We start from the raw sequence: 13901 nt of genomic DNA on the forward strand, positions 1-13901 counted from the left end.
TTTTTGTGTGTGTTTTAAGATCAAAATATTGTTTTTTTTCAACATTTTAAACGATAGAATATCAATCAGCATCGAAACTTTCTCAACACGTAAAATAAAGCACCATTTAACCACAAATTTTATCAACATATATTCATTTTTTTAAGGGTAATATTCATAAAACTTTCCATTTTTATTGTTTATGACGTCAGTTTATAGGAAGTGTATGAAACCTATCCCAAAATTAAAAATAATTAAATCTTCATTTTTTTAGGGAGTTACTAAGTCTAATGAAGATTGATTGAGTTTCATATTGATATTTTTTGATTGCAGTCCATTACTCATTCTATAACATCTAATATAACATAACACAGTGAATTTTCATAAGTAAGAATTCTAATTCTGGTATTTATGATGACATAAATTAGGACACAAGTTTGATTTTTCAATCCCCAAACAAACTGGGTTAATGAATCTATAAATGTTATTAGATTATGTACTTAAGCATTATTGAGAAATGATTTGATCTTTCATTATTTGTTGTACAAATGATATATGAAATAAAATTTGGAGTTTTAAATATGATAAAATATTGATGATTTTACAAAGCTTCACCGGTGCGTAGAAGACCCCAAATAACAATTTATTAAATCAATAAATGAACCAATTAAGACAATGTAATAAATAAATCAACAGTTAAAAAAAAATTGAACAGCCAAGTATTTAGAAAAACTTGCTCATATAATTACTTTACTGTTTAAAAAGGCAACATAAATAATATAACAAGTATTAAAGCAAATTTTACAAATTTTAATAAAATTATTTGAATATTTTTTGTACTTATTTTTCATTCTTCAAATGATTTTATTAAAGTTTTTGTTCCATATTTATTTATAAATTAATTCTTAAATTTCGAACAAAGAAAAAAAAATCAAAGTTTTTCATCTTCTTCAAAGTTTTTTCATAAAAATTATTTTTCTTTACATAATTGTATTCTTTTCTTTTGTATACAAATAATAATTTTCTGTATTTAGAGGAGTTTTTTTTACTTAAGTAATAAAGAATAGTGAAAGGATAGACTCTTTTGAAAGATGGATGTCATATTTTAATCAAAAATGTTGTTTTTATTCTTATGAAGACATCTGAGAGTCCCTTGTGAACCAACTTCCGTGCCAGTGCGCCATCATTACCGACATTATGTACTGGATGAGTCCCCAATACTGTAAAATGAATAATCCTTGAATTTTTTTTTTGTTTCTATCCATGATGAGATGCGTGAGTACTACTGGATATAAATATGCAAGTTGCAAAATAATTGTTTTAAACTGTGGCACTTTACAGATATTACAGTATTGCATATCGGCAGTTATTGCTGCAAAGGGAGGATTTTTTGATGAAGCTAAAATTTCAACAAAAAACTTAAAAAAATAAATGTTTATACCAATATTGCACCTTAATTTTTCTTCATTTAAATAGCCTAATTACTGTGTTACCTGATGATAAATTCATACTTTGTTGAGAAAATAAGTGAATTTCAATTTTTTTTCAAGCTTTTTCTTAATTGTGCACAGATTTTATTGTAAGGGGTTCAGTTGGCAATATGTAAAGTCAGTAAAAACACTTTAATGAAATATAAAAACAAATTTCGATGGAAATCAAAAGAAAAATAGAGCATTTGTTCTTCTTCTCAAAACCATATACCTAATTCTTTACTCTATCTTTTTTTTTTAAGATGAAAAAATATATATAAAAAACCTTGGAGATTAGGGTTTTCTCTAGCATAAAGAACCTATTAACAAGAAAAAAAAGTTATTTTTTGTTTATATAATTTTGAAAACATTTGAACACCACATGTTTTTAAAGTTCTATTTCTTCTTTGGCTCTCTCTTATGTGTTGCTACATCATAATTAATTATTCAAATATTTACTTTATGATTAGTAATATTAATTCTACTATACTACTAATTGGATGAACACAGGTATATACAAAAATATGCTTCAAAATAGGCCTTTTTGGCAAATATTGTATTTTTATAAATTGCATATATCCGAAAGGAGATTTATATTTTTTTCTAATATCGATAGTGCCAGTATATTCTTTTAAAGCTATAGCGCCAGAAAGAAAAATGTAAGGGTATCTCTGGGGATACAATAGTGGGTTATATTAGTATATCAACTTTCAGATAATTATTCTTGGATTTCATTATATCTACTTCTTCAATTATTTAAGCTGTCTTAATTTTTTCTTCATGCTTGTAGTTAATTCATTTAACTAAATAAGACCAACAAACACTTGAATTGGATTTTTTCTTTAATCAACAAGGTCACAAAAATCACAGTGTGAAACTATAAAATTTCACCCTCGGATTTATGCTATTTTTGAATCCTTTTTCGGATTGTATGTATAGAATTGTAAATGATTGTCATAGCTAAAACTTTTATCTTTTGGTAAAAGTGTAGTTTGCTTTAGTGAACTTCGAGATGAATAAGTCCCTTTTGCAAAAATAGATTGTTGATATTTTCAGCAGAATAATACATAACTTCGAGAATCAAATCAAGGAGATAGTAAAGGATATAATGAAGATTATGAGTGTGGTTATATATGTCGAAATCTTTGGGTGAGGATGATTTGGATGATATACTCATAATCATCGAATAGATAAATGAGGCGAAAAGTGAAATCTGATTTATACATAAAAGTTCTCCATGACGTTGTCATACGCTAGATTAGTGCTTCTTATCCTTATTGAACCTTGCCAGCATTATTTCAAATTAGTTTCTTTTACAGGCCTACAATACCTCTTTGTTCATTTTTCTAAATATTTCATTTTTGAACGTTGTTGTAAAGAAAATATCAAAAGAGTCTACCTTAATTTTTTTTTATAAATCCCATTAGGCGCTTAGTTTTAATGATGAATACTGCACGGCTTTCTACATTCATAATCTACCTGCCAACACAATGCTAAGTATTCATCGATGTCTCAATGATTAATTAAGAGAAACTCTTCTTTTATAATAATCTTATAAATGTAAAATAGTTTTTTTTGTTGAATATCCTTTCTTATATTGAAGTGGTTTATATATTTATAATTTGATACTTTATGGATTGTTGGATCAATAACTATATACTGTTTAAACATAGAGCATATCTTGTCATAGAGCCAATCTTCTTTTTATTTTCTTTTTAATTAAAGTTTATTAATTAAAAAAAATTATTTAAAAAGAATATGTAATTATTTTTCTTGAATTAATATACACATGTACACATTTATGTGGAAATGTAATTAGATAGCCCGTATTGAAAAGAGAGTTTCTTGTTAAATTTATGGAGTAATTATTATACATATATAAATTATATATGTAATGTTTATACAAATGTGGTGCATTAGCATAAAAAAACCTTGGAAGAAAATTATGGAAAGGGAGAGTTCCTATTTATTTTTTTGCATCATATCCCGGGTACAGCAAAAGCTTTGAGAAATTTATAAAACATAATAACTCAGTTTATATAACAACAATTTGATTTGATTTGTTCTTTTCTACAGAGAGCCTGTGTTCTTTTTTTATAATTAATGTTAAATTAAAATATGAGATTTTATTATCATGTCGCTAGAACAACAAAGACGAAATATTGCAAACTTTCTTACCGCCGGAATGTACCCAAAACAGTCATTGCCCCCAAACATGTCTTAAACACAGTCGTTAATCGTGTCATGCAGCACATAAATAAAGATTCAAATATTGGAGAAGCCTCCAGAAGTGGTCTTTCAAGAAAATTGAAAACTAAAATTGTAGTCAAAGCCTTGAAAGATTTACCATATCACTTTATGAAGGATATGGTTATGGACGTCAATTTTTGAAGTTCCATCGTGTAAAGGCTAATTTAAGAGGCTTGTAGTGTCTCTCTGCGAATAAAAAAAGTACTACTCCTGACAGTAGATATGGTGAAAAAGTGAAGCTGGATAACAGTCTCTGTTGGAAAATAGAGTCCTAACATTCAAAACTGGCAACACAAAACCTGAAGGCCATAAACGACTCTTTCAATGGACAGTTGAATGCCATATTGCAAATTCTGTCACCGACTCTAAGCCGTATTTGTTGCTAGTCAGTAGTCACATTCCAGATTAATTATACTTAATATCATTATTTTGAAGTATATTAATAAAATGCTTATATAGATTAAATTAATGTATCATTATAGGTTTTGTTTATTTTAGACTCAAAACTTTTGCAAAACCCGTAATGTAAAATATCTTAATACCTCTTGGACACTTTATAAATAAAAAAAGCTTTTAACTTTTTTAAAGCTTATTTTACATACATTAGTAAATAAAGACACGTTAAGATACATATTAAGGGCATTACTTAATCCAAAAATTTGCCCTCTGCAGCAAAACATCTCTTTGCCCTTTTCCTTAACCTTCGATAATGGTCAGAGGTGAGATTATGGCCTAGTCGTCATTAGGGTGATGCAGATGCACCAATATTATCAAAATCAGAAAACATAATTTTGGTACTCCAAATAGATAAGTAGAACACAAATAACAAATTTTATCAAGATTGGTTAACCTTTACCTCAAGCGCAATTGCAATTTATAAACGTGTATGAAGCCAAACTTTTTATTATGGGTTTTATTAAAAATATGTTGAAGAGTAACATATTTCTATAATCGAATAAAGATAATCCTGTTTTATATTTTTATTGTCAATTCACTTTCCTTGATTTTTAGGCACGATCGTGCCTAGACAGTTTATTAAATAATGAAGACATTATTAAACTTCAATTCAGAAAAAGAGAAGAACAATAGTTGTTATTTTTTACTAATTATGATCTTAATATAATAATATAAATTTATAATTATAATTAAATAAGTAATTAATTTACACTTATACATACCTAGATCATTCATCAATTTTTTAAATACCAATTTTTTTTTTGCTTTCAGCCTCTTTGATTTGGAAGGGAATATTTTAAGCTTTGCCTTTTACTGAAGAGTCTTTGTCTTAAAGTCAGTAATTACCATGTAGGTATTTTTCGCTGGCATTTCTAATTTTAGCAAAAATAATGCTAATGGTACGAGTTCTTTGAATGTGCCAAGAATACCTTGATTGCTACATCTGACGATGATTTATATCTATTTATTTTTGGGAAGGGGTGGGGGAACTTCTAAACTCAAAAAGTATTTAGTTTTCGTGGTAGAATATAAATACAATATTTACATTCTACATTTAAATTTATATTATATTTAAGGGATAATTAATAAGAAAAAAAGGAAGAAAGGTTTTTTTTAATTTTATTTTTCGTACTAAAGTTTAATAATGTCTATTGTACTTAGTAAAAGGCTAATCACTTTTTTCTCTCTACAATCAAGGAAACTAGAGACACAAAAAATCATCAAACATCATAATATTTTTTTGTTCATAGGAATATTTTATATTTATATTAATTGCAATTGTGCAACAGGTAAACCTTGACCAAATTTTTTAAAATTTTGTATTTGTATTTTACTTACCTAATTGCAATACTAAATTTAGATTCCGCTGATTTTGAAAATTATTTCTTTTATTTGCGGCAACTGAATCACTCTAGTACTCAGCTACATAAATCTTCCGACTAGTGATATTTTAGTGGTACGTAGCATAGACCTTTATCTCAATTGCACCGACACATAGTATTCAAGGGTATTCAGGTTTGATGACGACTGGGTACAAAGTTTGATTGACCAAATTGCCCCAACTTTAATTTTATTTTTGATGTGTGGCATAGAACGTATCTTCAGTCCATACCCCAATTCAAGACCCTTAGGAGTTGACAACAGCAAAAACATTATAAGGGAAAAATAATATTTTATTGGATGCTATTCATCTTGCCATTCATTATATTTTTATTAATTAATTATATTTGAAAATTACGTCCAACATCATTGGTGCTTGAAATTCTTTGATCTTCCCATATATATAAAACATAGTGGCTCATTCTTTGGATTCCTGGAGATCTACCTGATGCACCTGGATTACTTTAGAGGCAATATTTTAAAATATTAGGTTGCGTTAATATTCCAGTTAAAAAATAAAAAATAAACCCAACAATTACGAGCATGGATTCGAAAAGGATGTCTGATTTGCTCCACACCCAAGTGACTATTGGTGAGATAATGAAGATCGAGGTGTGCTCCTAGATTCATGTTTACAGGATTAAAAGCATGATGGCTTCAGGTCAGAGCCTTGAGAATGAGAAGTGTACATGTCGGAAAATCGGGATCACCCTGACTATCTTGGATGTTTAAGTATTTTGTTTTTATCAAAGTAAGTTCAAGTTCATGTAAAAGAAAAAAAAATATTTTATTGTAATCTTTGCTTTTAAATCATAATCCATAAAGCAGGGTTAAGGTCTTAATTTGTAACCCATTTCTAAGAGGAAAAATATAGTTACATTCCATCATTCCTTTCTTTAAAAAAATAACTTAACTAAGGATTTAGATAATTTCTATGGGGAAGAAAAAATATATATATTTAAATTTTACCTTGATTTGACTTAATATTTATTGGCATAGATCCAAAAAAATAAGGAAATAAAAATATACTGTTACTTTATTCTCATCTGTGCATTACTTATAACTAAAGAGGCTTTTTTTGTTCTTTCAATGTTACTAAGTTTTTATCTCCCCAAATAGAGTAAAAAAATTTATTTTCTTAATTAAACAAAATAATAATTGGCTAAATTACTTCTTATTTTTTTTTTTTTTGTAAAGTTGATAAACATCCAAAAATATATTTGTTTACAGGACTCTAAATTTTACCTCAGTGCGTTTTCTTGACCAAATATTAATACCATAAAACAAACTTAATAATTTATGTTTGTCATACATTTATTCATCTGGGTTATTTCACAATAAATTATATGTTTACAAGGAAACAGATTTTCTCTAAATTTTCTATGTCGGATCATTATTGATGGTCAACATGTTGTAGAATGAGGAGTAATGGTGTGATTGATATAAATATTTATTTATCTTGTTAAAAAATATAACAAGGTTTATCTGAACATTCCCTTTTGTTGTAAAATAAAATAAATGTTGCTTTGGTGTACTATATATCAAAAATTCGTCAGAATTCTATTTTCTTCAGCTTAAAGACTTCCCAACTCAAAGTTTGTTTGCGTTCCAAATCAAATATTTTATTTCTGAGTAGGACTACTATTAATAATAATACATACCAAATTTTAATCAAGTATGTTTCCTTGTTAATTTTTTGGTGGATTGATCAAAATATTTTATTTAATAAAATCATCAATGACCTTTAATTCGCCGCCGAAACAACATACTTGATCTGACGAAAATGTAATTGAAGTTGTAAGCTATACACTCTGTCAAGGCATAGATAAGGGAAGTTTTGCATTCTTATAAAAATTTTCTACAGCAGTTTACTAACTAGTAATTGACTAGTATTGTATCCTACACAGGGTTTGGACCATAGTCTAATTGGAAGATCCTAGGTCTGACTCAAGGCAAAAAATAGTATCCATCTTCTCTAGATCCTTTTTACCTCTTTGTTACTTCCCCTTCCATCCTAATGTTAAGGATTTTTGGTCTTCCAACACATAAAGTAATGTTACAAACATTTTAATAGGATTTCTCTATACAAAATATTCAAGATCATTTTATACTTGAGCATTTTCTAGGTTCACATCTTATCCATTTTCGATCCTTAAAATATTTTCATTTTCATAGATGTAAGGAGGCATACTATTTTGATACCTTGGCTCAAGCTTCCTAATGCCAATCGCTTCTATGTGTCAGAGCTGTATTTTAAGGCACTCCATATTTCCGCCAGTGTCTTTCTGATCTTTTGGATGGTTTTTATGGGCTTATATGTAATATTTTTTATCTTCTTTTGATCTAGTCCAATTTTAATTTTTTCCCTTATCTGTAATACGAATATAAATGCACAATCTTGCAATTTCTTACATCATTTAATATTTTCGTTTGTATTTTATTCAAAATCAAAGACAAAATCGTAAATCAAACAAACAAAAATGTTATAAAATCATTACATGTGAATAAAATTGAAAAATGTAAGCATTCTAGTACAAATTGAAAGCAAAATTTGGAACGTTGAAGAGAGGGAGGCGAGAAATAAAATATACAACTTTGCAAGATCACATATACAAATTTATGGAGGCCGCGAGGAAGGCAGAAAGAGTGAAGAAGTACTTCATCATATGTTTGGGACCCAGTCCTCACAGCAAATCAGATGTACTTGAAATATCGTATTTCTTCTAGAGCCCATTTTTACAGTTTTAAAACGAAATGTTATTTCATATCATTCATGTTTTACTTCAAAATATTTTTTATTATATTTAATCAATTTAAATTGACTTCGAATTTAAAATGCTATTTTTTATTTATTTAGACAGTCAATGTATATTTTGCTATATTTTAAATGGTAATAAAGAATTGGTTTAAAAAATCTATGAGTTTCGCAGCAAGATCATTTTCTTATAATTTACAATGTCTATAAAATGTTTCCCAGTCATTACATAAACTTGATTATTTACTAATCCTATTTTTGAAGAAAATTAAAGATTCAAACTAAAAATGATCCAACTAAGATACATTAGTGGTAGATTTATAGCAAACTTGACATGGAATGCACATATTACTGTTCCCAAATATTAGTCCTACATCAACATTTTTTCTTATTAAACTCTATGGGCCGTACCTCAACTTAGCCATTCACCATGTTATTACACTTCTAAATATATTATGGCCTATTTATTTTTTGAATTATATTCTATAAGAAGATCGGAGAAAAACTATCATAACAAATAAAATATATATATATTGGAATTTGGAGTTCTGTAAATGAATTTTTGTTTGGTGTCTTAAATATGTCTTATTTAGCAATGAAAAAAATAGTTTAAAAACTAAATAGTATATGTATATAATAAATATATTCAGCATAACTTAATTTGTATGTCTTTGATGTAAAGAATCCCAAAATAAAACTTTATTATTTCATTCTTGAAATTACATTAAGCATTTTTTTCTTTGGTGGTTTGAATATTACATGCAAACATATAAAAACATTATTTTATTCTTATTATCTATTTTAATTCCCAGAGTGACAATAGTACTACATAGACTCATAATACCATTTTATGATACTGTAGACAATATAATATGTGTATACATAGAACTATCATAATGGTTTTTTATATACATACAATAAATGTAAAAAAAAGAAAGATTAAAATGCAAACTGCATTATACTCAAGGATTTGTTTTTGTTAAAAGTTGCAGAATTTCATTCCCTTATTTATTTCTAATCAAGTTTGTATTTTTTATGGATGCAATATATTGATAAATGTACAGCCCAAGTTTTTGGTTTGAGGTTAACTTTTATATTTATTCTTTGTGTCAACATGGCTTTTCATTAAAAGTTGTATGACCATTCAAGGAATGCAAATTGTTCCATTGCACAGGTTATTTCTGTGTATATACCTTTGGATTGGAAAGGTGGTCCCAATTCATGCAAACTAATTTTGTTTTGATGTAACACCGTTGTATTATTGTATCATCATTGGATTCTGTTTTATTTTAAAATTTTCAATCGAATTTATTCATTAATAAAATAGAACTATAACTTTTTATAAAGTATATATCTTGATTTTCAAAGTAGTTTCATTAACAAAATAAAAAATGATTGTATTTATAATGCAAATCCAGAGTATCTTAATCCACCCCCAAAGAAAATATTTCATCCATAATTAACTGAGATTTTTCAGTTAATAATTAAGCTGATTTTTGTTGGATATTGCCTTTGTGCTGACGTGCCAACCATATATATATATATACTAATTTAAAAGAAATTGCTAAAATGACAAAAGCTGGTTTTACAAAATCTTCAACTACGTTGAAGAAATTTGTATTCTTTATCTCAAAGTTTTATATGAAATACACTGATGCACATTAAAAAATAAATAATTAACACATCGAATTGCGATTGTTTCTCCTACCTTACATTCAAGGAGATACAGAAAAACATCCAGAAATATGTTGGCAAGTAACACCATATTTGGTATTGAAGCATTCACCTTCCACTCTACATACATTCGTATATGAAAAAAACCACTATTCTCATGCAGATATGAGAAAAGGTACACATATAAAATAATTAGTGGAGGATAATAAGATAAGAAAAAAAAAAAAGAACATGAATCCACTTGAATTTGTTGAAGGCTTTGTTATAGTAGTTATAATATACAATCTTACAATATCAGACTTTAGTTCTTTTTTTTATTTCTATAGGGAAAACTTTATGCTCTCAAAACTATTTCAATGTCGTCCATTAAACATTTTTTTTAAGAGACAAAAATATTTTAATGAAAAAAAAGGAAGTTTCTTGACATTATTTTCATCATTAATGTAAATGAAGTAGTATATAAATGTAAAATCTTATAGAAATATGCATTTCTTTGTACACAGTTGATCTTGACCAATTTTTTATGCTACAAATGTATTCAAATTAGCGTTGGCTTAAAAAAATAGAAAAAAAAATTGTGACAAATTGATTTTTAAAGAGAAAACTAAACGAATCCATTATAAAAATAAATAGTCTGGCATGAACTTACTGACTTTTCAAAATGTAGAAAAAAGTTAAAATTTACAGTGAATTTTTCGGAAGAGCGTATTCATGCAATTTTATGGTAAATAATTCAATATTATTTAACTGAAAAAAATCGGAGAATATCAAGATTTACGAGATTTTAACTGTTTTTTGATTTAAAAACTTTGATCTGCTAAAAGATCAACAATCACCATGATACGACACGCAAATGTACGGTACGTTTTGTTCAGTTCAACTTGAGTCTTTAAATAAAAACATACTCATATCATCACATTTTAAATTTTTTTATCAAGCATTTAAGGCTACATATTTTACAGATGAAATGATTTTCTTGATTGTTAGTGATATTTATATCACAACTTGATATTGTCTATTTGGAAAGAAAACGTAAATGAATTTATTTTCCATACAAAATTGAAAATTGATTTATCAATACATTCCATGTTAATTCCTTAACTAAACATATTCAATTTAATTTATTGATAGACTTTATTGCCCGCTGAAAAAATAAATTTTTTTTAAATATCAATATTTTGTTTCGCCAAGAAATTTGTTTAAGCCAGTTGTTCTCAAACTTTGACATTGCGTACCACCTGAAAAAATATCAAGATCTCCAATCAAAATAATCATTATTTAAACAAGCTCTAGAAATTAAAATTATGTTATAATTTTTGATGATTGTTTTATAAGTACCCGCGCCAAAGCTTAAAGACCACTACTTTGTACAATGATATATATGTCTTAGTCTATTAATGTGTTAATTACCAAGATTTTAGTTATAATAATAATTGTTAAGATAATATCATTAGACTTCACTTAAAAACCAAATAATGGTCCCTACAAGGAAATTAATAATTGATGGGTACCAAACCAGTTGTATTGAATTGCTTTTGTAATATATGGGGAATTTTGTTTACTATCCTAATTGTAGGTCCATGAACAACAATATGTATTAACACATCACCTGCTAAAGATTAGAACTCAAATAGTTGGAGATGTTATTAATCACCTTCTCAGTCGTTATACATAAATTTATTATACTTGCGTAAAAACATAACTATTGTGACCATAAATGACATTTTGTGGTTACAAAGAGAAAGTATATACATACATTAGCTATAAATAAGTTACTCCATATGTGGAAATACACAGAAATGTAGAATAAACATGATTATATATTATGTACTTTGTAAAAGAAGGGAAAAACCAAAGTTATTCAGAAGATTTTTTCTCAGCAATCTTTTCATGACCATGCTTTTCTTTTTTTACAACTTCGTTCGTAAATTACTATACTAAAAAAGAACAAAAAATTGCAAATCTTTTCCTAGATTATAATATTTTATAGTTATCCATAAACTGCCACAGTTGTTTTCCCCTTCTTCTTAAAAAATAATACCCATAATTTTCTTATTTCAGAACTACATACCTGAACATAGAATCAATACTCCAAGAATGAGGAAAAGATCAGTGAAAGTCGTTTTCATGATTATCCTTTTTTATTACTTTCCTGAAATGAAAAATACCAAGTTATTAGCATAAACTATTTTAAAAAGTTAACTCAACATAAATATATATATCAGAGACTGAATAAGTTACAAATTTTTATTTGGATATTTAGAAATTTTGTCAAAATGCTATATTAAATTTGATTATATAACATGAAAAATGACATCCCATATATGTTATATTCCATTACATATTGTTTTAATTTTAAAAAAATAGTTTTTTATTTGTATGAATTAAAATAATGTTTGATTCATGTCATGACGATGAGGCTTCCATTTGAAAAATAGATGTAGTTCTAATTCATTCCTTTACACATGTGATATAAGCTTTGTATTTATAAATTTTTCGATATTGATAGAGCTGGAATATGTTATATTATTCTCCCGTGCAACTGTTTCCTGTCTCAATACTTTTATAAATACTAAGTTACATTATCTTTGCGTCCATTTACTTTCAATTATCTCAAAGTTGATCATTATAATGTTAGTAATCCATCTTTAAATAAATAAATGCAAACTTTTTTTGGTTATATAGAAATGATGCATTTTATTTTGTAATTTTAAACGTTAACGCATTAATGTATCTTCTTTGACTGTTGCACTTTTTACCCTTTAAACTTTATTTACAAATTATTTTCCCATTGAGTAAAAAAAAACCAAGTTTTCAATATAAAGCACTAATTGATCCATAAAATGTCTTTATATTTTCCTTTTTAAAGATAAATAAATTCTGAAAGATTTTTTTAATGTTCATGATGGTCTTATAGAAAGGGGGGGGGGGAATCAAAGCAACAACTGTTGGGATAATAATAACTATTACTAAACAATTAGAAAACGAAGTTTTTGGAACATTCTATCTAATGAGCAAAAAAAACTTATATGATATTTCATTCTTTTTGATATTTGACAACATTTGACTTTTCTTCATAGGTTATATAGAAAAACATATTGGAAGAATATTTAGTACAGTAATGAAGGAAACCAAAGGGGTGCTAGTGAAACTTACTAACAATAATAAGAATATATTAGTTGATGTTTTATATAATTTTTTTTTGCCATAATGTAAACTTTAAGGGATCTAGCTTAAAAAATGATATTTCTAATCTTTATAAGTTTAAAAAAATAAAATCAGTATCAGTTATGTAGCCATAATACATGGGCTGAAAGATTCTAGACTTCACAGATAGAGTGCGCTATTCTTTTAAATTCGCCTTATTTTTAGCTATTATAATCTTTACAAGACAGCTGCCAAATTTATTTCGTTTGTGAGTTATTGTACTAAGTAAAAGCTTCATAATACCATTTGTTGGTACTATAAAATAAATAAATTGATATTCTTCCATTAATTGAATAGAAGAAATATTTATTATTTATGGTATAAAAGTGGTAATTAATGATCACAAAGATCCTCAACAAGTTCTTTATTTGAGTAGTTAAAGATAGAAATGCAGGTTAATAGTCTAGTAAAATATGTCACAAAGTGCTCTAAAAACTATTTGTGATCCTTATCAATTGTAAATCTATTTGGTTAAAGGAAGGACTTGTAAGTAACATTGCATTCTTAAATTTTAATCTCATACTTTTTTTTTTATAGTATGGAGTAAAAAATTTATTTTTCACCCTTTCTCAATGAAAGTTTAAATTTACTATCTGTGTCCTATTTATTAGATTGTCCATTTTCTCATAGCTTTGAACATTTCTATTATTTTGGAGAAGGGTTTTACTTGATTAAAAAAAATATAATTCCTGGAAAAATAATGAAACGAACCAACAAATAAGTAATGTTGT

At 26.9% G+C, this 13901-nt stretch overlaps 1 protein-coding gene across 1 annotated transcript in view; it reads right to left on the bottom strand.

Annotated features, from left to right (window-relative positions):
- LOC121115930 (zwei Ig domain protein zig-8) overlaps positions 1-13901 on the bottom strand; it is a 226524-nt gene that overhangs the window by 48873 nt on the left and 163750 nt on the right. Inside the window, exon 3 of the mRNA XM_040710113.2 lies at positions 12035-12115. Coding sequence (XP_040566047.1) covers positions 12035-12092 — 58 coding nt within the window. The 5' untranslated portion in view covers positions 12093-12115. The remainder of the gene's footprint in view (positions 1-12034; positions 12116-13901) is intronic.

Source organism: Lepeophtheirus salmonis, chromosome 4 (assembly GCF_016086655.4).
Source record: "Lepeophtheirus salmonis chromosome 4, UVic_Lsal_1.4, whole genome shotgun sequence".
NCBI lineage: Eukaryota > Metazoa > Arthropoda > Copepoda > Siphonostomatoida > Caligidae > Lepeophtheirus > Lepeophtheirus salmonis.